Source organism: Phodopus roborovskii, unplaced genomic scaffold, assembly GCF_943737965.1.
Source record: "Phodopus roborovskii unplaced genomic scaffold, PHOROB, whole genome shotgun sequence".
Classification (NCBI taxonomy): Eukaryota; Metazoa; Chordata; class Mammalia; order Rodentia; family Cricetidae; genus Phodopus; species Phodopus roborovskii.
In genome coordinates this window covers 1,627,613-1,654,446 of record NW_026126616.1, presented here as the reverse complement: position 1 = coordinate 1,654,446, position 26,834 = coordinate 1,627,613, and the positions used below count along the sequence as shown (strand labels likewise).

Here is a 26,834-nt window from a genome sequence, read left to right as displayed (position 1 = left end):
CCGCTTCAACAGAGTGAGGTAGCTCTTAAGAGAGCATGCACATGCACACGCACACACACACACACACACACACACACACACACACACACACGTACACGCACACACACACACCCGCATGCGCGCAAGCACACACATGTACACACACTTGCTCTCAAGAGGACTGTTTCATATGCACGCACCCATGCAGGCACACACACATGCATGTACCCACATGCTTGGAGACAGAGAAAAACAAGCACAGTTCCCTCAGGCCCCATTGCAGGCCTTAGTTCCAATGCACTTCAAGGCACACCCCCGGGGGGGGGGGGCTTCCACCAGCATGGGTGGGCTTCTGGCACCTGCATCCACTGTGTCATTCACTAAAGGAGAAACAACCAGCAAAACAGACCCTGGTTCAGTTCATTACCATTTATTTAATTTAAAAATAAAAACAGAAACAAAAATGACAAAAATCAGATTCCAATGGAAAATGAACACTTTGGGTAATTAGCCAGCTTTTCTTTTCCTTTTCCCTGTAGGCTGTTCTCAAACCAGTCAAATAAGTGAAAACCAGCTTTGACTGGAGCCGTAAAGCCATGCTGCACCAATTAAATTACACCAATATATTATTATAATACCTTTGAAATGCCTTTTAGACCAATAAATAAAAAAGACAAATTCAAATTAAAGTCAACTTTTATTACCAAAAAAATATAGAAATTAAATAAAAGTCACAACATGGATTTAAAAAAAAATGTGCAGTCAAGTTTTCTCACTCTTTTTTTTTTTTTTTTTTTTCTTTTTCTTCTTCTTCTTCCTAGGAATGATTCCATGCCAGTAAATCCCCACAGAACATTTCCAGTTTGGCAGCAAGCAGTCAATCCCATCATCATTCATTCACATTTGTGCTCAAGACAGCAGACCTGGGCAAAGCATGCCTGACTTTCACCCTGCAGAGTGCTCATTCCGTAAAGAGCACCTGGCAACAGAGACGGAATCCAGAGGGAATTTAGCATTGTCGTGTTGCCAAGGTCTTAAAGCACTTTCCTAACAACTGATTGTGCCTTGAGATTTACCTGTAAAACGAAGCACAACTCCACCCCTTGGCAGATGTGTAAACAGGACAAGGAAAGAAGGGCCCCAGAGCACAGGGAAGAGCAGGAAGGCTGACTGACAGCCAGCCGTCTCCCATTCTGCCCATCCGGTGGTCATCAAGTGTCTCTCGATAGTGACTCCATGGAAATGGATCAAGCATACCTTCTTTGGCTGGGGATGGGTTGATAGGCAACAGGACTTAATTGGGAAGCTGCTTTTTTAGGGCTCTCCTCTACTCTACCTCTTTTCCTTGCAGGGACGGAACTGTCAGCAGAACTGAGCATGGCCTTGGGAAAACAGCCTCCAAATGCAGGAAGCAGTTCTCACACCATTTCCGGCCTGAGACCTCCAGAGCTAACAGCAGTGTCTTCCCAGGAATGGGTGGGAAAGATTTGCTTTTCCATGGAGGGTGCTGACCAGGAAGAGAGAAGGCAGAGAATGGTTTTCCTAATGGAGTCCTTAGGATGATGGGAAATCCTAAACAGACACACACATCCAGCCAGCCAGTAATGTGTGGTGTACCTGAGACCAGATCCACGCTCATCGGCCAGCAGTGTAGAAGCAGGAGGCAAAGAGATGGGGGACTGGATGCTGCATGCTGCCCTCTATGCACCCCCAAACCCTCAAACCCAATTCTCTACCTATAGATTCCTCTCCCTTTCAGCCCCTACGAGAATTCAGGAAGACGGTGGAGCTGAAAGAAAGGAATCCAAGCAGCTTCCCACAATATTCTGCTCAGCTCAAGCCGAAGGAAAGCACGGGCCTAAACACCAGAGTGAGTGAGTGGCAGAGAGATGCAAAAGTCTCCAGAAAGACAAGTCAACATCTTTCTGACAACTGCTGTTCCTAAGACTCACCAAGGTTCGTCCTCCTCCACCCCTTCTCTGAGAGGCTATCAGAAGGCAGCTCCTTAGAATAGGGCTTCTCGTTCGTCTAAGCCAGCCCCCAAAGACCATTTCAGCCCCAGAGTCCCCAGGATGCCCACTGTGGGAATGACATCACCTGTAATTTTAGTGTTGAGAGATTAGCTTGACCATTTTCAAGCGTCCTATCATACCTCTGTTCTCCCTCCTCCAGAGCCATCTGGATAACTCCTAAAGCAATGTCCCTAAGCTTCTCCTCAACACCCTTTCAACAATTTGTTCCAGGGACGAGCAGACATGTTTTCTCCCTAAGTGCAAGAGATCAGAACCATGAGACAGAACATTTAGGTTATAGGAGACAAGAACCTTCTATAGAACCACACTTTCCCCATCCACGTACCCGCCTACGCACTAGCTCCCTAGAAGCAACCCATCTACTATTAAGGTTCCACACTTGTGGATGGATGCGGCCAGCGGCTGAGCCATTAATCCTCTGCAGGCCCGGGATAGTATCACATCCAATTAAAGCATTCATGCAGGCGAGAAGCCAAGAGGCAGCATTCCAGTGAATACTGAGACATTCAAGAAAGTGATAAGTTGCCCCTTGCTAGCGTGCCTCACCTTCCATCGAACCGTGCAAAGACCTCAGCGGCTCTTTGCCCTGTCATTCACGATGCCCTGGCCTCTCATACTTCCATCTTTCTCCTGGCCCATCTTCAGGTGATGTCAAAGAACAAAGCAGAAAAGAGGAAGCAGACCTTACCAGCCCAAAACTTACCAGCGCCTGACTACGTCCTCAGCAGAGCTCAAAGCATCTGCTGTCTAAAGAAAGTCCCCCTGGTCTTTCTACTCAAAGTTCGAGAGCAAATGAACAAACGCCATGCTGGGCCATGAAGGAGTCAGCAGACACAGCAGGGTGCTGTGACCCAACTCCCAGGGCTTAGTCCTGATAGCCATGCTGTCCCCGACATTGCTGACCCAATGGGTAGTTACTGGTACACGTTTACCGCACCCATATTGTGCCTAGGCTACTCAAATCAGCACGCAGTACAGATGCTAACTGAGCACCAACTCAAGCTCAGCGTGCTGGAATCTTACTAGTATCTATGTAGTCAGACCAGGCTTGCTAAGAAATTCATCCAAAGCAGATGTTCTCGGTCTTCTTGCCCCTCTGCCAGAAATGCCTAGGTGACATCTAGGGAAACACCCCCCCCCTTCTCCATAATGACCCCTCCCACCTCATGCTGGACACCACCTTCCCTGGAGAGCCATCCGATGTGAGATGCCATACAGGAATGCCAGTTAGGACCCACACTCTGACTGGCAGCTGGCAGAACTGGTAAAGAACCTTTTCCATCCCTTTTAGGTGCTGACTCAAGACTTCAAACACTGGCCGGGCCAGACCTTACCAGTTATTAGTCCTTTTCCAGTCCTCTGCCACGGCCAGCAAAGAGGTAACCAGCCTGAAGCTGAGTTACCCTCCTCTCTTAGACCCACCCCACCCCATCCCATGCTCTGCACCCTGCAGGGCTAGTTGAGCTTGCTGCAGATCTCCAGCGCTTTCTTATACACCTGAGTCACATCATCCATATCAGTGAGGAGGGAGAAGCTACTGTCTGCGAGCCGGTTCCGGTACCGCTTCAGGTACTGGGGCCTGGGCCGGCTGTGTGGCGTCTCAAAGTCCTGAAGCTGGAGGAAGTTCTCAGCTGAGACGCAGCTGCGGATGCGCTGGCGGGCCGGACGATTCTCCTGCAGATCTAACAAGTCAAAGGAGTCGCTGGACAGAACACTGTCGTCACTAATGACACTGGATGGGCGGCTGTAGCTCCGAGAGATGCCCTCAGGGGGGACACCAGGGGGCGACAAGGATTCCAGTGTGGGCATTTCGGAGCCGGCGATGGCAGGGTCTGTGGCACCATCCGAGTACCTGCTGCTGTGTTTCAAGATGCCCTTCCTCCGGCAGGACAGGCTGTGGGAAGTTCCCCTGGCTGCGTCTGGGGGAGGGGAAGAGAGGCCACTGCCGGCGATGATGTCATTACCGTCCAGCAGCTCTGAAGACTCGCTGCGCTCTGGGGATGAATAGTAACCAGATTCTCTCTGCTGGGTCTTTTTCAAGATGCCTTTCTTGGGCATCGTGGCTGACTGTTTGAGGCTCAGCTTCCCTGACAAATCTGCCTCAGGGGAGCTGGGGAGCGGAATACCAGTCCGGCACAAATCTTGCTCCATTTTGAAAGGAGATGGTAAGGTAGGGCCCACAATGCCTTCGATGAAGCCAGTGCTGTGTGAGCGATGCTCACTGTTGCTTCGCTTCTTCAAGATGCCCTTGGGCCTCTTGGAGCTCAGCTTGGATGGGCTTTCAGGAACGGAGTCCTGGCCAGACGGGGGAAAGTCATTCTCTTTCTTGGACTTCTTCAGCGACCGCTGCCGCTCCAGCACAACCTCAGAGGCTCCAGGTTTGGCCAGACCCTTCATCTTGGCTTCAGCCTCAGCCTGCAGCCCGGTGGAACGATGGTGCCAATCGATGATCCGCGCCAAGAGCGGGGAGTCGGAGTCAGGGAGGGCGTCACAGTCACAGACGCTGCTCTTATAACCCCAGTTCACCCACCAGTGGTTGGCGATGTCCTCGATGGTGGCCCTGCGATCAGGGTTTACCATCAGCATCCACCGAATGAGTCCTCGAGCATCTAAGGGTGAAAGACAGAAAGAATCAAGCTACTATGGCAGGGTGACTTCCCGTGAACGGTTAGAGAGACTCGCACAGGCAGGCAGAGAGAAGGAATAAATGGAGTGTTTCAGCCTCACGCTGAAGCAGGAAGCCAAAGTCTTTATGCAAACCTACCCAAGGCTCAGGACCACAAGCCACGGAGCAGTACCTACATCTGTGTGTATGTGGGGGCCACAGGACAACTTCTGGAAACCTCCCTCAAACCCACCAATCCTTTTAAAACAGGGTCTCCGCACTGAGTAGGCCTGGCTGGCTGGCCAGCAAACCCCAGGGGCCCATCCATTATAACTCACCAACAGCGGGGTCTTAATTGCACATTGCCATGCCAGGTGTTTTGGGGGTGAGTTCTTAGGATCAAACGTCTTCTTGACTACACTAGCTATGGTCTGCTTTTCCCACACGTCCAGAAATGTCTGGAACTAGTGACCTCCCTGTCACCCCACATGGGCATCAAGTATAAAAGGCCAGGTGACTGGGAAAGAATTCAAACTCATTCTTGGTGCCACTGTAGCAAAACAGAAAGCAGGTGCTTGCCAGAAGCCTTCCAAGGGTAGGTACTTCTAACCACGCAGTCCTAAGTCACCTGGGAAAGGTTGCTGGAGGCTGAGGATGGAGAGCGGTTCACCTGTGCCAAGTGGATACACCTGGGCAGGGAGAGCAGCTATCTGAATGGCTAGCCCCAGGACCTGAGGGCCACACCCAGTGAGCTCACCTCCTGTAAGTCCTATTGGTACCCACCAAATGACAGCTGATCTTTATCTGCTACCCAGGTGGCCATAGCCTTTCTTAATAGGAAAAAAAAAGTCCCTTTGTAGATCCTGCTGCCAGAGATACAGGGTAAAGAACTCCATGATGCTGAGGAAGACACATGAGCCAACCTCAGAGCTGATTAACTTTCAGGAGCAAGCTGTGCCCTGACCCTCCCCTGGCATTGAGTTATACCCTGGGAGGCTGCCTCCTCCCCTCAGATAAAAGGCTGGCAGGGCCTAGCAATGGGGACAGAGTGATCTGATGGTCACTCCTGAGTAGGGACAGGATGACCAAGAGTTTCCTGAACTCTTAACAAGGTGCAGGGAAGTTTACCAAGGTGCCAGAAAGATTGCTGGTACCAGTTAGTGATTAAAGACCAACACCACAGAAGTCACATCTGTCTGTCTGTCTTTCCTCCTCCTCCTCGGCATCAACTTTCTACCACTTACCTACCTATCCACACATGTTAGTCCTCATCTTTCTACATTGACAAATTGACCTACACTTGCTTGCAAGTTACGAGTCAATTCCTACAGCTCTTTTTGCGGGCACATTGTGTCCACAGAGCAGTGAGGTCCCAGGGCTCTGGGCAGGCATGCTTGGGCCTCTGGCTGCAGTGAGGTCCCAGGGCTCTGGGCAGGCATGCTTGGGCCTCTGGCTGCAGTGAGGTCCCAGGGCTCTGGGCAGGCATGCTTGGCCCTCTGGCTGCAGTGAGGTCCCAGGGCTCTGGGCAGGCATGCTTGGGCCTCTGGCTGCAGTGAGGTCCCAGGGCTCTGGGCAGGCATGCTTGGCCCTCTGGCTGCAGTGAGGTCCCAGGGCTCTGGGCAGGCATGCTTGGCCCTCTGGCTGCAGTGAGGTCCCAGGGCTCTGGGCAGGCATGCTTGGCCCTCTGGCTGCAGTGAGGTCCCAGGGCTCTGGGCAGGCATGCTTGGCCCTCTGGCTGCAGTGAGGTCCCAGGGCTCTGGGCAGGCATGCTTGGCCCTCTGGCTGCTGCTCTCAGGCTGTAAATAAGCAGCCCTTTCTCTGTGTGTTTAGTGCTGGATTTGTCACATTTTTGTTCTTCCTGCTAGAAGTCTGTCATTTAAACGCCCCCCACATCCATATACACATAAGGCACAAATTCTGTCTACTGTCCTCAAATGCAAAAAGATCATGATGAACCTTCAGGAAAAATTATGTATGGCAGATAAACTTTGTTCAGACGTAAGTAAAAGTGCCATTGGCCACTGAATTTGAGGTTAATAGGTCAAAAATACATAAATATACCCAAAAATGTTACATACTGATAAAGACAAAAATGCCAGGCTTAGAGACTTAAAGCTAAGATTCCCCTAGAATCAAGGAATGGTTCAATATTCATTCATTTTGTGTTTGTAACAATTTTATAAAACAACTGTGAATAATTAAAAATAGTTGTGTGTACATGGAATGTAATGTATACAAATATTAACCACATTCTGTGCTGGCCACCCATTCATACTCTTGTACACACCTGGTGCTCTCCCACGAAGACGTAGAACTTTTGACCCTGGTTGCTTTGACTAAGGAAAATATCCTATTGGGAACACAGCCTAGTTGCTAAGCACAAATAATAGGCATTCCTGACACCCCATCCCTCTTTAGAGCCCCTAGCTGCCAAGTAAGGGATCCAGGCTCTGTTCTGGGATGACCAGCCATCAGGAAGCATCTCAAGAGGCATGGCCCCCAAAGGGAGTGGCCTTGTTGGAGTAGGTGTGGTCTCCTTGGAGGAAGTGCATCACTGTGGAAGAGTGATCAAGGTCTCTCTTCTCAAACTTCACTCAGTGTGACAATCAGTTGACTTCCCATTGCCTGCAAGATGCAGCACTCTGGGCTCCAGCACCGCGCCTGCCTGCACACCGCCATGCTCCCCTTCATGATCATAATGGACCTCTGGAACTGTAACCGAGCCTCCCTCAATTAAATATTTTCTTTATAATGGTCTTGTCTCTTCACAGCAATAAAAAACCCAAACTAGGATAGACACACAGCCCCAGCAGCAAACCCAACTCCCAGAAGGCTGAAAGGTACAGAGACCCCAACTGAGACCAGAAGTATGCTACCCCATCCAAAGGACGGACAGATAAGAGGCCATGGTGGTGGTCTAAGTGGATAGGTTTGTTTTAGGGTACAGCATGATTTCTGTGCAAGAAGAAACGCTATTAACAGTGTCCATGAGCCAGAGCCCAGGCAGTGGACACAGTGTTGAAGATATCAGAGCAGTGGCCACCTGCCGGATTATAGGTAAGCCACAGCCATGGCAATACACAGATTAATAAGGAATGGGTTAATAATTAAGGCAGAGCTAGCTAATAAAAAGCCTAAGCCTTTGGCCAACAATTTAATAATATGTCTCTGTGTGCTTATTTGGGGCTGAAGGGTGGCAGGGCCTGACAAGACAGAACACAGACTAGAGCCACCCTTGTGGCCCTTACCATTACGGGAGTGGATTTGTGTCTACATGGCTTGTGAGGGACCTCAGAGAATAGAAAGCCTTTCCAATGCTTTAATTTATGGCGGAGAACTGGCTTGCCACATTTATACATAATGTAAAAGCAAGAAGGGCTCCTGAGCTGCTCTGCACATCTCCCTGGGGCAGTTTGGCAACCCTAAAAAGCCAGTTTTTCCAGGAACTGTTATGAAAGAAAAATGGGGGACAGCAAGAGATGCCCTGTAAATCGAGAAAGTGTGTGTGACCCGGGACAGATAAACCAAGCGCTCTCCCCTCGACCCCCGATCTCCACAGGACGCGCACCTGAGGGCTGCGTGGGCTCCCGGTATTCTCCACTGCTGATCTGTCGGATGAGGTTTTTGTGATCAAAGCCATCGAAGGGCATCGTTCCATAAATGAGAGTGTAAAGCAGGACACCCAAGGCCCAGCTGTCCACCTGGAACACAGAGAAGACAGGACACATAGGAGCTGGGATGCAGACCCCAGGTGCCTTTCCAAAGCACCGGCATTGTGAACAGCCACCCCAAGGACATGGATCTAGCACCTGGAAGGCAGGTTCCCACAGCCTTCAAAGGACAGCACTCTCTCTCCTCCCTCTCCCTCCTCCCTTCCCATCCCCAACACCTGCACTCTGCTCACCTCTGGCCCTCGGTAAGGCCTCCCATTGACAATCTCAGGAGATGCATAAAGTGGACTCCCACAAAACGTCTGCAAGTACTTGTCCTTCTGGTACAGGTTGGAAAGCCCAAAGTCAGCAATCTGAAGAGAGAAGCAAGATCCATAGAGATCTGTTAGCATAAAGCCGCCAGTGTCTGCCAGCTGACTGGAACCATCCAGAGCAGATGAGGACACATGGGCCACTACTGTCTCTCTAGCCCTGGTCTGCATCAAACAGTCAATGCTGCCCACTGCACCAATACCACTAGGGCTAAACTACAGAACTTCAAGGTCCTTAGTGATCCACTTTCTCCCCAAGTGTTCAAACACGCAAGTCTGGCATTTCACATGTAAACTACAGCATCCCAACGACAGCTACCACAAAAGTCACCACTTGGCATTCCAAATAAGCATTAATGCGCAGGCTCAGCCTTATCTACGCAGCATATTCCAAAGTTGGAAAGGGATGCTTCAAACTTTAAAACCCCTACATCTGCTATGGTTTTTCTCTATGCATGCATGTCCAGGATAATTTATAAATCAAAACAGTAAAGGATTAGCAATAACATATGATAATAAAATGGAACAATTATAATGATATACTGAAATAAAATTAACAAAGAGCACCATTGCCCCTGTACTTTGTGCTATGATTAGGTAAAACAAGGTCATCTGAACACAGGCATTGCAACAGTAAGAGGGACAACTCGTAAGTGACAGCTGGGTGGGTAGCATATACAACGTGGAAACCCTGGACAAACAGATGATTCATTTCCTGTCAAGATAGATGGTACAAGACTATATCACACTATTTAGAATGGCACACAATTTAAAACATATAAATTATTTTGGTAGCGCTTCATATAATACTATTGGTTGTGTTATACTGGGTAATTAAAGCCATGGACAGTGAAATCTCAGGTAAGAGGGAGCAGGATTTGGAATTGTTTTTGTTTGCTATATTGAGGACTGGGCCTAGGGCCTTGGGTGTGCATGCTAGGTAAGCACTCTACCACTGAGCTACATTCGCCAACCCTCACCTTTTCCCTTTCCTGTAGCACTAGGGACTAAACACAAGACCTTAGTCCTTTTGTTATTATCAACTGAGGACAGGAGCTTAATAAGTTTCTCAGAATGGGCTTCTAACTTTGTATCCTAGGCAGAACTGGAAGCTGTGACTCTCCTGTTTCAGCCTTGACTTGCTGGGACTACAGGTATGCCACCACTCCTGACTAAGGATGGGGAGGGGCTAGTGAGTAACTTCATTTCACTGCGCCCACAGTTATGCATGTCACGCTGCAGAAAGGCCTGACTGATGCAGCCGACACCACCACCTTTCTGCATTATTCGTGCATATGACTCAGGATGAGATTCAAATTGCAGCTCATTACATTTCAGCCTAAACGCCACCAGCGGCCATCCGTGTGATGTGGAGGTTATTGAAACAGCTCGGAGCTGGGCACACCACCAGAAGCACCACCTTCCTGTCTCACAGGCTTACTGTGAGAGGAAGAGAAAACCATCCGTTGAGATGTGACGGAACACACAACTCCTCCCTAGCAGGCAGGTTCAGTGCAAATGTTTGATCCAGCCTCATTTCTGTGGTATTGTAAAGAGTTTAGTGCAATGCATTTACACCTGCATATATACAACATATGTTCACACACATATATGCAGCTGTAATACTACACAAATATACATGTCTGCCTTCTCTACCAGACCTGAGTCCCCTGTAGCAAGGCCCACATTTTTGTATCACCCTCGTAGCAGCTGCCCGTGGCCAAGAAACACTCATCACTGGTACAGGTACTCTATTCTGAAAAGCATATGAAGATAACAGTTTCATAAAATAATAATGATCCCAATTACCACTTATTGAAAACTCCCAATTATCCATCTAATCCAATTCTATCAAAAACTGTATTTATAAAAATATGAATACACTTTATGCCAAATGGTATAAGGATACCCAATACTTGTATTCTACTTAAATTTTTTTTAAGCACTCAGAAATGGTCAATTTTTTTTTTTTTTGTCACAGCAAGTTTACACAACATTTTAAGAACTCCTCTTGAACAAGGAGACTGGTGTAGGGAGTTCGAGTTATTCATCTGAAGATATGCAAGCACGGGCAGCCGTGTGCATGTGTGCCTCTCACACTTCGGGCCCTAGAACCACACTGCGCTAGCGAAAGTCTGTGGGTTTCTTAAGTCTCAGCCAGCCTTGCAAGTTAGAGCCCTTGTGTGTCCCATGACACTCAAGTGTTAGCAACATGCTGGATGAGCCAGCCACATGCCCAGGGAGCCTCTGGGGCCGAATGCCACAGATGCTTTTTTGAATGAAGCCCCTCAAATAAGCCTTAAAAAAAAAGTCATCCTTGGATGAATGGAAAGGCACTCAAAGCAGCTGTGCATAACCACCCTTAGAAAAGGCATCCTTGGGGCTCAGATTGCACTTAACTGCTCCGAATTCCACTTGCTTATTTATCAAGGCCCCTGACTGGCTTGCAGGACGTCCGTGGGAAGCTTTACAAAGTGCGTCCTGTCAATCAGAACAGGTCAGCTTCAGCTCTGGAGATTCCAAGGGGCCTGAGGCTTCAACCTCCCTTGGGCTACAGCTGCAGCTCTACTCAGCCACAGCACAGGCCAATGCACTCAGCAGTGCCAACACTGTCTGGGGCACACGGGAGCTTTCAAACAGGAGTGTGAACGCACCCATTGCACATGCACACAATTGCCCGCCCCAGGAGCTTTCACGCCGCCTGGGCATCTCTGCTTGCCAGGCAGGCACTCTGAGAGGAGTGTGTTTACATTTCAGCCTACTCCCACCCTTGAAGACTGGCGCTTATCAGCCTCCCCGTAAAACTGTCATTACTGCGGACACAAGATTAATAGAAATCTAGATTAGCCGTGTTCTTGGACTTGGACGGAAAAGCAATATTAATCAACACACACACACAGCATTCTCAGACCCTGAGCCACTCAGATCTAGGATTTATAAAGCCACATGGAGCTTATGTTAACTATTTCTAAGTGGGGAGACACCACTGGGTGTGAACCTCCTTAGAAATCTCTGTTCTCTCACCTGTAAAATGGAAGTAAGAATCTTCCCTGCCCCCCGGTGGTGTCATGACAATTTCATGGCATAAAGCACATATAAAGTGTGTACAACAGCAGTGGCACATTCGCCTTTAAATCCTGATAGATGGTTGATTTCAGGACACCTGAGACAGTATTTACTGTGACACTAGGAGCTGTCAATAAGAAAGGAGCAGAAGTTCCCACAGCTGAGCAGTCACACAAGTATATTACTTGAATAACAAAATGAAGAAGTCATTCTCTCCTTTGACATGAGTCAGGAGGTGGTGAGCCAATTAAAGCATCTGCACATTTACCAGAGACAACCGCTGGCCTTAGGTTCGGAGCCAGGGGCAGTGGCCAACATCAAACAACAATGAAACACTGCTATTGTTTCTATCATTTTCACTCAAGCTTTCCTTTGGGTCCCGGTACTAGTTTTCATCCAACATTGTTACTTAAGACCTCCTTTGTAAATACATACCACTCTACCAAAAGACTCAAACTAAATACAAACACTAGCAACCAGAGAAAATCAAAACACACAAGAAAGCGTGCAGGGAAGAACCGAAATGTGTGAGGGTTAAATGTAAGCATAACCATGCCAAAAAACTATCATGTCTTAGAACTGATGATCACCATGTAGAAGAGGCCCGAATGGCAAGAAATGAGGTGGCTGAGGGTCCGGGCTCCTAAGAAGATTTGTAGACGATCACAAAGAAAAGCAACAAGGTACAAGGGGTCTCTCCAGCTGTAACTCTGTAACTCTGTAAAAGGACGTTTCCACCCATCAACTCCATCTCTTACCATCTCTAACTAACAGAGGCAATGTCAGTTAGCTGGCCCTACTCCTATCTGGTCCTTGGCCAGCATCAGCAGCATCTTCATCACACCTTGGGCTCGGCAGCCCCGCCCCAGCTCTCTTTGCTGATACATTGTTGAACTTTGGGAAAAGATGCCTCTCTATTTAGGAGGGGCTGTTTGTTTGTTTTTGTTGTTACTGCTGGTGCTAAACTGTTGCCCTGTCCCACGGTGGATCAGAACCATGCTCTAAGGTCACACTACCTCCTGCAGCTCAGCTCCCACCATGAAAGGCATCAGAGAAGGTAAAGCTCATGAGTTTGATTTGTGGCTGTCCATTGTGCCTATCCATCCTCTCTAGAGGTGTGCCCTGCTAAGGGAAAATCAATTGAAAGAGATAAATTAGGGGGGAGGATCACTCACATGTCAGCAGGGTTAACCCCGCCTCACCGCAGGTGAGCCCTGAAGACAAGTGCAGTTTGAAATAAGCCAGGCAACAGAAAGACACTCATTGTCTGATTCTATTTATACACGGCCTCTAGAGTAGACACATTCATAGACACAGAATGTAGAATGGTAGTGACGGCCGCTGGCGGAAAGAGAAGCAGGAAACCCAAGCGGAAGTGGTGCAGGGAGGTACAGAGGAGGGCTGTGGTCTACAGCTGGGTGCTTCTTGCCTCTGTGCTGCACCCCCAAGTACAGTAGGTACAGTAGGTTTTAGGTTACATTCTGCAATTTTTTTTTTTTTTTTTTTTTTTTTTTTTTTTGCCACCATGAAAAAGAATTAACCCCAGGGTCACTACGAATGACAAGTTCAGTTGATGGAAAAGGAGGTACCAGCTGGTTGACTTAAACTGCTAATAAAGGAAGCTTGTGACGAGGCTCCTTAGGAACGCAGTAGAGGAAGTGCCCTGCACTCAAAGATCAGAGGTTTGAGTCACAACAACTGGGTTTGAACTTTGACCTTGTCATTACTAGGCAATAAGTAGCCACACCACACCATTTGTCTGTCTGCAAAATGGATTCAGAATGCTTGCCTATAGAGTTGTTACAAAAGCTGGAGATTGTAAGTCACAGCCATCTCCATTAGCAGCTAGAAGCCAGCTCAGAATGGAAAGGAAAGCCCAAAGAGCCAGTGCCAACTCAGAGCAAGAGATAAGACCTTCACCCATGTATGGGAGAGGCAGCCCCAGTGTGGAAAGCATAGGGAAAAGCTGAAATACTCTAGTTCCAGCGCCTGCTCCATCCCTTCCCAGTTCTGAGCATGCCAGTCTGTCTAGCACTACCCTTACCCGGTCCTTGACCCAATATCATCAGCATCACTCGGAGCATCTTAGAAAGCAGACTCCCAGGCCCTGCCTCAGGCCCGCCCAATGGAAAACTGCATTGTAATGAGAACCACAGGGCTCCACCTGTACGTCCAGCCCTCCTGAGCCTGAGACTCTTCGTCTATAAAATGTGGCTGACGCTGACACCATGGCCTACTAGGAAGAGCCGTTGAAAAACCAAATTAACAGACACGTGGCAGGTGCAAACCCCACGCCTACCATATAGCAGCCGTTCAGTAACAGAGATGTGACACTTCTGTGTCTCTGAGCTCGGCTGTCTCTGCTAGGAAACGGATCTACAATAGCAATAACCAGGGCTAAGAAAATCACACTCAGTGGGAAAGAATTGCAATGATCACAGCAGCTGCGATGTTGCGAGCCAGGCACAGTGCAGGAGCCCTATAGAAACCTCTGCAGACAGCTCACCCAACAACCCTTGGAGAAAGGTCTCACTACTATTCCCTCCCGGCAGACCAAGAAACTGAGGCAAGTGGCTTGCCTGGGGAGTGTGTGCACAGAGCCATCCTGGCTATTAAACTCCATGTCAAAGGGAGTTATTGCTCCCAGGAAATGGACTTCCCATGACTCCAGGGGGATAGTAATTCCACGCAGGAAGGAACAGGCCATCATCGCTCCTTTCCGGCCTCGGAGTTAATTACTGTGGCTTCACCCAGGACAGCCACTTTCCTGTGCAGTTGTAAGGAAGGCAGTGAGCAGAACAAGGAGCGGGGGGCGGCGGGGGGAGGTGGAAGGCTCCCATCTTCAGATTTAAGCTCACATGGTCTTGAGACCAGAAATAGCCAACCAGGAACAATCTGGGAAACGCTTAATAGGGGGTGTGGCTAGGGTCACCTTGCAAAGGAAGCTAATGCAAGCTAATACCACCTAGCTGCATACAATTCTAGTATCCTGGATGGCTGCTCTGTGCACAGTGACTCCATTGGCCTGGTCACTAGCCACGACCAGCATTTGGAGAATCCTCTCTCGGGGAAAGCTGTCTGATAGTCAACAGCACTCTAGCAAGAGGAAGTGAAAGGATCCTCAGACAGAGGGCAAATCTTGAGGTTGGCAATAAAGGGTAGAACCTAGTGGAGTGGGAGAGGTTTGTAGCCAGTCTCGTTCCTGATTAGCTATAGGGATCTCCCTTCCTGCCAAAATGAGGCAGGCAGCCCACTCCAGTGAGGACATTGTAAAGAACAAATGAAATGACACACGGAAGGTCTGGCCCAGGGCTCTGGCTTCCAGCACGAGTTCAGTGGCGTCCTCTCTCCTCTGCAAGCTCAGCACCATGGGACCCAGATCTGTTATCATTTCCTCCACAAGGGCTCTCTGCTCCACCAGGCCACACAGATTCACCTCTTCCTGTTTAGTGTGTCCACATGGCGTGGGAGCACCTGGCCTGCCAAGGGATAAGAGGAACTTTCTGGAGGAGGACCCTAAAGGACAGACACACAACAAGGAGTGGAAAGGGCATTCCAGAGAGAGGGAAGAACGTGTCCCATGGCCAGAAAGCCAGAGGAAGCTCTGTAGATTTGAGGAGTCCACGTGCAATGCAAAGGAAACTTCCTGGACCAAGCTCACTGAGCAGCACCGCCTGGCTCCATCCTCATCCTGACCTGATTTCCTTTGCTGGACAACTGCACCATGCATTCCTTCGTTTATTGCTCTCAGCCCCAGCTGAAATCCCAAGTCCACTCCAGGAAGAGCCTTATCATCTTCATCTTCTTAACATCTGGTGGCTGGTTATCACTGCTAGTTCAGATTGCCAGACTCTGAGCTGTGACACAAAAGGGGCCTGGCTATCTGACTCAGCATTAAATTCCCCAACACCCATCACAAGACTAAAGATCTAGTATTTGACACTTGGTAAGTATTTTAATGATCAAAGAAATACTGCCTACAGCAGATACTCAGCTCCTGAAGGAATAGATGAGCGATGGCAGGTAGCAGCGGCCACTGTTATAAACATGCCACACATATACACACGTGTGCACACACAACGAGCAAACGGACCTGGTTAGTGCAAGAGTACAAAGTTCTCATGCTTTGTCTGAGCAAAGCCGGGAGGTCTGTGATCCCTAGTGCCATCTTACTAAGCTGCCAAGATTCCTATCTCATCCTGTCCCTTGCCATTCAAAGCTTCTTATCCACAGTAGCCATACTTCATTGCCACAGGGGCAGCCAACCATCTCCCCTCTGCTCCTCTACCCTGAGCTCTGAGAGAGGGCTCAGCAGATTCCCAGCCCTCTTCCGGGGAAGTCAGCTGACCCTGGTGCCGGGCCCTCTTCCGGGGAGGCACTTTTGCAGGAGCCTTCTATGGGAATTGTCAGCATCCCATTCTCCCAAAGAGTGGGATGTGAATCTGGCCTGCTTTTATTAATTGCAAATTAACGCTGGGCTGGGTGCTATTTTAATCCATGCTTCCACAGAGGCCGGAATGCAATCCGGAGCACTGCATTGCAGTCATTCTTCTGCTGTTGGACTGCATGAATATTTTTAGAAACCGCACCCTCTTGCCGTGGCCAGATAAATAATTTCCAAAACCAGATGTGCTCTTTGCAAATCGTTGTCAGGCACAGGAGGGATGAGGAACAGGTCACACAGCTCACACCAATCACTCCAAAACTGCAGCAACGGCTAACAAGTTTAAACCAGAAGCATCTCCTGGGCTGCCATTCAGCTTCCTTAAACACAGGAGATGTGGACCCACAGTGTGACAACCCACATACACACATGAAGACTTGGCCACTCACATCTGTTTGGTTGCTAACACATTTGTACCCATGGTCCCCCTAGGCCCAAGCATCGATGGCCTCTCATTCACACAGAGGCCAGCTTGTGGCCATGTGTCTGACTGCTTTTGTCAGCAAGTGTCCTTTCTAAATATGCTTCTGCAAACTGCTGAGTCAGGAGGAGTAGGGCTGTACAGCCAGAAGACAGATCATCACCAGCCAAAACACATTCTCATAAAACCTTGAAAGTGGGTATGAGACTATGAGAGAGTTTGCCTAGCAGTCAAACATGTGAGTTCTAATCCTAACTCCTCTGCCCCCATAGCAAACAGTTCTAAATGCCTACATATGCCAGGCACCATCAGATGGTCCAGGAACACAAAAGACACAACAGATTACTCATGGCTCCATCTCAAGCACATCCCTTAGATGTTCTGGGTTGGTAAACGGCCCTCAGCCGTTGAATTCTTTGAACAATGGAGAAAACGGTAAATGATGGCTTTTAAAAAGAAAAGATTTTACTTGTTTGGTGTGTGTATGTGTATGTATGTGTGTATATGTGTGTATGTGTATGTGTGTGTGTATGTGTATGTATGTGTGTATGTGTATGTGTGTGTGTGTATGTGTATGTGTGTGTGTGTATGTGTATGTATGTGTGTATGCGTATATATGTGTGTGTATGTGTTCGTATGTGTGTGTATGTGTGTACCTATGCATGTGTGTGCATGTGTATGTGTGTGTATGTGTGTGCATGTGTATGTGTGTATATGTGTTCGTATGTGTGTATATGTGTACCTATGCATGTGTGTGCATGTGTATGTGCGTGTGTGTGTGTGTGTGTGTGTGTGTGTGTGTGTGTGTTTCTACCCTGGGAATTGCCAGGAGCAGAAGCAGAGATTCCTAAGGAAAAGACAAAAAGAAATACAGGACAAAACTTGAATTTTGTAAAGTACTTCATGTGCTGTGCTAATGACTACACAAACATAGGATCCCAGGCTGAAAACCTGGTCCCCAGGAGTCCACCCCATAGTCACTGCTCCACTGCATTTGCCAAGGGGCTGTCTTGCAAGCTGCTGTCCCCTCTACAATTACTTTCTGAATTCTAGCCATTCTTCTCCTCTACTAGGGAATTATATGACTCCACAGGAAGCTATGCGTCTTATCACTTCTGGGACTACACCACGGGACCAAGAGGTCATATTGTACCACAGAACCCAACTCCCAAGAGGGAGGCTCACATTCCAGACCTTGGAAAGACTACATTTAGTTCTGAGGGCTCTGGGTGACAGGTGGTAGGAAGAATATGGACAGAGTCTCCGAGATCAATGGATGGTAGGAACCCCTTAGAAGGCAAGGCGACAATCTCAGCAGGGTTCAGCCACCACTCCCTAGAAGCCACTTTCCCAGCAGCTGGCTTTCCATGCAATTCCTCCTCCAGGGGCCATCTCGGGATGAACACAGTTAAGTGCTGTCTTCTTTGACTGTATTTTTAGCTACCGTTTTTCACATTTGTTAGCGATGCCTACAACTGACCCACAGAAACTCTCAGAAAAATTCATTGAAGATAATGAACAAATAAACCCTAGATTTGGACCTAGCCTCCCTACTCTTCACAGGAGAAACTAAGTTCAGTGGGTGAGGGTTGTATCCAAAACCCTGCCATCAAGAGGCAGAGCTGCAGCACAAACCTAGGCTTCCAACTCCACACAGAATACCCCTGCCCAGACTCATCTGCATCGTAGTGTTTCCAACAGCTTAAATCTGAACATAGAGAAAACCTTGGAAAGTCTGCAGCTGTAACTATTCCCTATTTTATGACTGAAGAAACTGGGTTCCGGGTTTTTCCAATGTCACAGAGCTAGGAAACACCATAGCCCACAAGTTGTTTCTCTTCCACTACCACCACCACCACCACCACCACCCCCTGCCCCAAACCCCGCCCTTTCAATACTGAGGCCTGAACCCAGGGCTTAATAGCCAGTTGGCAAGTAGTCCACCACCAAACATACCCCAGTCCACAATTGTTTAACTTGACCCGTCAGTGTTCCTTCCAGAATAATCCAGCACTTGCCAAAAAGGACAAGAGCCCTTGAGATTTCATTTCCTGTTCCTACGGAGGACGGCTTCAACAGACTCTATCTGTGACTGAGGCCTGTTGAGTAGGAGGTCATGGAGTTGAGTCTTTCAAGGACTGTCAAAGGACAATGGTGACCAATGGTGGACTGTCATGTTCTACAAACAGAGTCCAAACCTAAAACAGCTCCATCCTTCCAAGCAAGGATGTTGTTCCATCACGCAGCCAAAGACAGACAGCAGCAATAATAACAGAAGGTGTGAGATTGTTCCTACGCCTTATCTGGAGACCAGGGACGAGCCATCCACGTCACCAGTGTCCAATTGGAGGGCCCCTGCAGGGCTGGGAGTACTGAGTCCATTTCATAAACCCATACAGCAAGCTCGTTTATTTGAAATGGTGTTTGCTTATTCTGCAGTCGTGGTCTAAAGGACATCCAGAGTGCTCCCCGGGAGGCCCTCGAACCCCGCAGAGCTTTCTCCAGCTTTAGCAGCAGCCAGAAAGAAAGTGAACTCCATCGCTCGCCCTTTCTTTTTTAAAGATTGATCTTTATGTCTAATTATGTGTATGTACATGCTACATGTGTCTGGCACGCAGACCTATGCACGTGTGAGTGCAGGTGTCCACGGAAGCCAGAAGTGGGTGTGCGATCCCCTGAGCTAGAATTACAGGTGGGTGCTAGGAACTAAAGGGTGGATGAGCAGCAGGTGTTCTTAATTGCTGGGCCATCTCTCCAGCCCCCAAGCCACTCTTTCTGAATAAATACTACCATCATTTTATCCAGCTCTCAATTCCATAGCTGGTTCTAATGTGAGAGAATGAGAAGGAAGGAGCAGAGTGGGAAGTCATGGAGAGGTGGCCAAGGAAAGGCTTCTAAGTTGGGTGTAAGCTGTTTGCCTGTACCCTAACCCTAATCATCCCCAACCCTCCACACTTGGGGAACAGAGAGAGGAAGAGTCAGTTCAAGGTCATCCTTAGCTACAAAGCAACTTTGAGATCAGCCCGGGTTACATAACGCCCTACCTCAAAAGCCAAAACAGGGGGGTGGGCTGGAGAAGGCGTCTAGGTTTAAAATAACTTTGGGGCCCTTTTATCATATCTGCATAGTGACAGGAACTTGGACTGTCAGGGATCAGACTACAGCCTTCATAACTAACCACTAGTGTTAGCCGATTTATCTGTGCCTCAGTTTCTCTCTGTGTATGTGAGGTATAAAATAAGTGCTGCCCATCTCATATGCTGCCTGAAAGAGGGGTTTATGGGAATATTAAGCAAATGGGAACTGAAATGCTTTTGTGTGGAGAATTCCAGATTGTGGGCTTCCCAAGGGCAGAGACCATGTGTCAGTTGCTGTCCTAGAGGAAAGGGGACAGTTGGGTAGGCTGGAGGGGATTCCTTAATGCCTGCTGGCTGAATTAAACTGTTTGAATAAGCTGACTACTGGGAGTTTTTCCCAGAGCCCGCCTGCCAGCAGAGGGAGTGGCTGCCTCAGAACCGGCCCTATGGGAAGCCACACCCACCTGCCACACCCACCGGCAATACCCAGGCCTTGTCTGAGCTTTACCTTAATATTGCAGTTGTCATCAAGCAGTATATTCTCCAGCTTCAAGTCCCGGTGGACCACGCCGTTCTGCAATAAGAAAACAGGATAGAACTGATCAGGAGCAGGTGGATGACAGACAGCAAGAAAGCTGGGGCGTGGGGGGTGGAGGGTGGGGGAGACGCGGAAGGGACAGTCTGACAGATGAAAGAAATGCACCGGCCCCGGTGGTCTTCAGCTCCATCCTTCAGGCCTGCTCCCCTGTCAGGACTCTCCCCAGACAGCGTCCAGTGACAGGGGAGCATTAGTCACTTGCTGTGTGGTTAAAGGAAAAATGACTGGAATCCATTCTCCCCCAGAGCCTGTAAAGCGGCAGGGGGAGTCTTTGTGGGAATGTAATTCCGCTGTGTGAGAGCAATATAATCCCAGGCGATGCAGACCCTGTCTGAGGTGGGGATCCTGGGAAACAGCAGACATCTCAGCTGGGGACGGAGAGCATAGGGCTTCAGGGACAGCCTGCCTGCATGTCTGTCTGTCTGCCTGCCTGCCTACATCCCTCATGCTGGAAAGAGGCCTGACCCAGTCTCCTAAGCTTTGTCTGGGATACTTCCTAAGCAGCCAGCTGGAAAGACTTGAAAGTTCCTCTCTCCACTCTGCAGGAGTCAGAGCTGATGAAAAGGGAGATGTGGTTACATGCCAATGAGACCAGAGCCACTGGGGACTGTCATACTGCGTGCCCTTTTCATTCAGGCAAGCGCTAGCCATGCTGAAAGCTGAACTTCAGAGCAGCCAGCCAGCTTAAAGGGAAGAGGATACCAAAGGACTGGGGGTGTGGCTCTGCCCAGCAGGAATGCCTGGCCTGTGCTAGTCTCCCGGGATGGGTAGGTTGGGAGAAAGAAATGCTTGGGGGATGTGATGGGGAGTGGTCCCCGACATCACTCTGCAGAAATGGCTTCCCTCGGAGGAAGCTGCTGTGTTGGGCAAACTACATGACTACAGTTGGTTCTTTGTAATCAGTTTTCCTTCCTATGTGACAGCTTCTAACATCTCCACAATCACTATCTGGAAAGAGACAACTATTGCTTTTGCTAATCCAAGCTCTGAGAAGGTGACTGAGAAACCAGGTCTCCTGGAGAAGAGACACAGAGAACAGGCAAGCCGGTTCCATTTAATTAAGTACCAAGAGAAGTTCGGTTCACATGGTCACATTCCTGGCTGACAGAAGATGGAATGAGTCTAAGGACGTCCCATTCATACAGGAGCCACACGTTCACACAATCCAGATAACGGAAGTGCCCTCTGTGGTGCTTTCCGGTGTCACTTGAGGATACGTCTGATCACGAGTGTCTCTCATGTCCACAGAAGTCAACCAAAGGTTGTGGGGTGCATATCTATAGCCCTAGCACCGACATGCAGAGGCAAGCAGATCTTGAGGGCTCACTAGCAAGCCAGTCCAGTAGAACTGGTGAGCTCCAGGTTCAGTGAGAGACCCTGCCTCTAAAATTAAGGCGGGATGTAACTGAGCAGGACTCTTGACAGTGACCTCTGTGCGCATGTGCACAAATGAACACAACTACACTACACATCACACATGGCATTTGACTAGGGGGATTTTTCTCCCTCTACTCGGTAAATTCTCCACGCAAGTCACAATGAACGAACAAGGCTTTTATGATATTAGATGTGTCAGGAGGCATCAGAAGGCCATCCACAGCCAAGGTGCCAAACCCTGCCGTACCTTGTGGCAATAGTGCACGGCAGACACGATCTGCCTGAAGAAGTGCCTGGTCTCCCTCTCGCTGAGGCGTCTGCGCTCGCTGATGTAATCGTACAGCTCTCCTTTGCTGGCATATTCCATGATGATCACAATCTTATCTTTGTTCTCAAACACTGTGGGGGAGGGGAGGAAAACAAACACACACTGTGAGCCAGCAGGACTAATTAGGAGGACCATGGAGATGTCACTGAGCCAGATGGGGGTGGAGGTCACAGATCTGTGCATTCAACTTAGGAGGACTTGGGACAACGGTAGCTTCACTCTGTCCCTGCCTAGTACAGTTGAGAGAAACATACCCGGATCTTTTTTGCAGACCCCACTCCCATTAACAAGGTCGTTTCTCACCGGTCCTCCCCTCCCCCACACCCCTGCCTAGTTCTCTGTGGAGTGCATAGAGGAGAGTTAACAACACAAGCACAGGACAGGACTGCGGAGACAGTTGTGCCCAGATGTGAGGACCTGAGCTCGAAACCCTAGAAACCGGGTAGCAGGCAAATACAAGAGCTCTACAAGGGGAGTGGGAGGTGGAGACTCAGGGTCCCCAGGAGCTACATGAGCCAAGCTGGCTCACACTGCACCAAATCAGACACTGCTGGACACAAGGTGGAACGTGAGGTCTGACTCCAGAGGTTGTCCACTGACCCCCCCCCCACAACTCAGCTCACATGTACTCACACACACACTTCACAGACACAACACAGAACCACTCATCAACCGTCTGATGCAGACTGGGTACCACATCGCTGGCAAAGCCTCTCTGGCCCCCATCTGTTATCTCTGTGCTCAGAACCATTTCCCTTCCCGTTTGTCACATCACCACACCGCAGCCCGACGGACCTGCTTGTACCTGTTTCACTTAGTCAAACCACCACCAGGGAATATGTGAAATTTTACCATCTGAAAGAGGAAGCCTATGGGAGCTGTGAGTGAACCCTCAGGTAATGCTCCCAAGATGGGGTGGAGATCTGCTGTGCATCCGCTGGAGGAGGCTTCCTCAAGAGCTGAGCTGAACCACTTAGTGGTGGCTCCTGGCATGACTAGGGAGTCACCGAGCCAACCCTGGAATGCAGTCAGGACCCCTGCTGTCCTCTGGGTCTGGGCGTCTCTAGCCCTGGCTCCAGCCCCTCTGTCCCAGCCTCCTCCTACCAAAGGTGTCTTTTTCTAAGACGTTTGTCAAGGCTCGCTCCCCAGATGACGTTCTCCAGCTGTTATGACCAAACCTGGAGACACCAGAGGCCAACACAGATGCAGAAGAGAAAGGGCCAAGGAGGAGAGACATCGTCTCTGTGTCCTCGGCACCGCTCAGTCACCCCACTCACGTAAGAAGCCCTTAAAGTGAAGACATGACTAACGACACGCATCTAGAGGGCATCCTTCCTAGAATACACAGAGGGTCCGGACCCTGCCTCTGCCCACCTCCACCTGGTCAGCTTCAACTGTTCCCAGCCCACCTCAACGTCCAGCAACCCAGAGCTGTCACTTGGATTTCTTACATTGACACACAAGCTGCTGCTCACACCTCCCTGCCCCCGCCACCCCTCCCTGTCCTGGCCAGGAATTCATCCCTCCAGCCTGTGCTCATGTTTATCTGGGAATCACAGATGGGCTTCTTTCATCCCGGCCCATACTTGCCCGTGACAGTTTACTTCCTGGTTATATATCCATTTTTTCTCTGCCCGGACTCTGAGCTTGGGCTGAGAGAACCCAGGATTTTGTTCTTGATGGCTGTGGGACCCCTAGTTACCTTGTCTGCCTCCATTACACCAAATGTAAAATGTGAGTGAAATCAGAAAGCATTTCTTAGAACTGTTGGGAGAATGTATTGATAACAGGATGGTAGATGCTTAGCTCTCGGTAACACTGGCTGATACTGTTTTATTTTAATATCATTGGGCCCCCGGCACCAAAACACACATGCAATGAGCAACTGGGTTGAATTGGTCCCATGTCCTCCCAAACCTTGTCACTGGCTGCTAGAAGGTCACCCTCCCCACCAGTTCCTTTCTGGCTCCTTCCAGTCCAGCCAACCCTCTCTGATAAAATGAATGGGAAGGAGGTAGGAAGTCGGGAGAGGAAAGGGTACAGCCAGATAACACTGGCTGCCTGGGCGTCTGCTGGCCTCTCTGTACCCAGCCACTTTGGCTCCTACCAGGATTTCAGCCTGGAGTGCACTTTTCATTAACCATAAGTTCTGGGGAGGCGGAAGGTGGCCGCAGGGTACATGGTTCGAGCTGCAAAAAACGAAGGAGTGACATTCGCAGCAGAGGCGGAAGGCTTCCTAATTTTTGTTTTTTTAAGACGGGAAGAAGGAAGGAAGGAGTTAAGCGCTTTGACACATAGAATAAACAAGGACCTCTCACCGCAGACTTGGGAGCAGTGCTGAAGGAGACTAGGCTGTCACCTGAAGAACGGGCGCGGCTCCCACAGGCAGGACTATCCCAGAGGCTGCCTCCTCCCTTTTCACCTGCATACTACAACAGCGCTCTGCGTGACAGACTTCTCACTAACTTCTGGCATGCTCCGGCTCCCCCCACAATTCTCAGCCCACCACAGCTCCATCCTCGCTGGCTTCTGACCATTTTCCATCATCCCACTATCGAATGGCCGAGAAGCAGAAAACCAGCCTAGTCCTCCTTCCTGGAGCACAGATCCTGCAAGGTGTTGGGGAAAAGACTTGGTGTCTAAACGGAGGAAACATTTGAAAAATGCCCCAGCCTGGGCTAAGCTGCCCTTGGGCAGCAGATTGTTATCTCAGGTTCCGAAGGCGAACCAGGACACCTCCATGTTTCTACACACATCCAGAGGAAGGGCTCTAGGCACAGTACAGGAAACACTGGACACAGTACAGGAAACACTGAGGTATGATGGTACCTCAGTAAAACCACACACACCCTTGTTATGCCCGGTTGGCGAAGTCATAGATACCCCATGGGGCTAGGCCTGGCTCTGGGACACCGTCTGCACCCTCAATACGAGGCAGGCCAAGTTTATAGGCCGGGCTCAAATCTCACTTTGGATGAGCTAAAGAGAATTCTGCATTGGAGAGTATAATGACTGGTCAAGGAGGCTACTGAAGCCTCTTGAGTTCTTTCTTAACAACAGCTCCAGGGACTGTAGGCCTACTACCTACGTGCCAGCCCTGTACTAAAGGGCATTTTGTGTGAATGATGTCACATGGGTGTGGTCCTTAAACCTTCCTATTGTATAGAGGGGGACGCCTGGTAAAGCAAGGTTCAGAATAGTCACCATGATTCCAGAGAGGGCAAGCAGGGCTGGAACAGAATTGCTGGATCAGCGCGCAGGCTCCAAGCTCAGCCTCTGTCACCATCCGGACACACCAATCCTCCTGCCTGGCTCTCATCAAGCAATGACCCTGAGAGAATGTGGAGGACAGGATCTGGAAGCTGACTCAGCCCTGTGCCTGGTTCCCACCTGGAGAACTTGTTCACCTGTCTCTTGGGCAGCTCTTCCAAAACAGCTATTCCTTTTCCAGAATAGCCCAGGCCTCATAACAGCTAAGGTAAGGTCTTGGGAACTGGCACTGAGAAAGGAATGACAAGTTTCTGCACCCTGGACCTGAGGCTCCTTACACAGAGGAATACTCGTGACCATCCTTCTCACAGAATGGGCTGCTTCCCTTGGGCACTCTTACAGCTGGTTATTTATAAGCCCAGAAATCTCGTCTGTGTTTATGTTATTAGTCACTAAGCAAAAGCTTATTTTCCATCACTTGGGAAGGGTTTCCTTTCTCAAAAATGAAAGCCTGTGTCTCTTGGCCAGACAGTTTTACCCAGAAGCGCGGTGGCTCCCCAATGGTAAGGAAAACTGCAGCCCTTGACATGCCAGGCCTACCAGGAAACTGCAGGCCCTGAATAGAAACTTAGCTCAGCCTGAATCAGCCCACACCACTGTGCCAGGACCCTGAGGTGCCCAGCCTGGCTCTCTGTAAATCGACAAAGCAGCATAAAGCACCTACTATGTAGATCATACTTAAGACGACGCCACCGAGAGAGGGAGAGGACAGGCCTGCTGGAACAAACAGCGTGGGTAAGCAGCCAACAGTACTGCTACGGCCTCTTGAAGGTCCCAGGGAACAAGAAGCAGGAAGAGGGCTGTGAAGGGGACACCAAGGTGGCGAATACCCCTGAGAAGCTCCCAGGCAGCCAAGCAGGTGGGAGAACATTGCCAAGACAACAAGAGAGTGAACTGAAGGCCAGAGGGGCGTCAGGAGCCCTGAACCTGAGAGGCAGTTCAAAACTCACTTCCTCTCCTTCCGTCACACCGTGTCTCTACCTCTCCACCAGTGAGCACATGCCACACTCAGCACCGACTGGTGACAAGCATCCTGTGAGACCGGTCCAGGGACCAGCAGCCTGGCACCAAAGGCATGGCTTTCTTGTATTTTAGAATATTTGTATATACAAAATGATATACCTTGAGGGACCCCAATCTAAACACAGAGTTTATTTGTATTTCATATATGTCTCATACAAACAGGCTGAAGGTGAATTGTGCTGATTAATTGGCACAAACTCAAGAGACACCAGCCAAGCAATTGCCTTCATCATATTGGTCTGTGAGCCTGTCTAGGGGGCATTTTCTTGTCCACTGATAGAGAAGGCACAGTCCACTGTGGGCGGGGCCACCTGGGAAGGTAGTCCTGGGATGTGTAAGGAAAGCAGTTGATGACAGCCTGAGAGCAAGCCAGTGAAAAGCACCCCTCCATGGCCTCCACTGCAGGTCTGCCTCCAAGTAGGTTCCCGTCCTAGCTTCCCTCCATGATGGACTGTATCAGGTTAGCTGAAATAAACCCTTCCCTCCATGATAGACTGCAACAGGAGCTGAAATAAACCCTTCCCTCCCACGGTGTCCATCATCCCGAGTTAAAACAATAACCCTGCCCAATATTTTTTAGTAAGTGTGGGCATAAAACAATTTCAATGTGTAGTCTATCACATTGGTGCTC

At 49.4% G+C, this 26,834-nt stretch overlaps 1 protein-coding gene across 2 annotated transcripts in view; it reads right to left on the bottom strand.

Moving 5' to 3' along the window:
- Nucleotides 1-3,440: 3,440 nt before the first annotated feature.
- Nuak1 (NUAK family kinase 1) overlaps nucleotides 3,441-26,834 on the bottom strand; it is a 64,834-nt gene continuing 41,440 nt past the window's right edge. For both annotated transcript variants that reach the window (XM_051206247.1, XM_051206248.1), the window contains 5 exons: nucleotides 21,830-21,981; nucleotides 20,116-20,181; nucleotides 8,522-8,641; nucleotides 8,186-8,318; nucleotides 3,441-4,621 (listed from right to left, as the gene is read on the bottom strand). In XM_051206247.1, coding sequence (XP_051062204.1) covers nucleotides 3,468-4,621; nucleotides 8,186-8,318; nucleotides 8,522-8,641; nucleotides 20,116-20,181; nucleotides 21,830-21,981 — 1,625 coding nt within the window. In that variant the 3' untranslated portion in view covers nucleotides 3,441-3,467. The remainder of the gene's footprint in view (nucleotides 4,622-8,185; nucleotides 8,319-8,521; nucleotides 8,642-20,115; nucleotides 20,182-21,829; nucleotides 21,982-26,834) is intronic.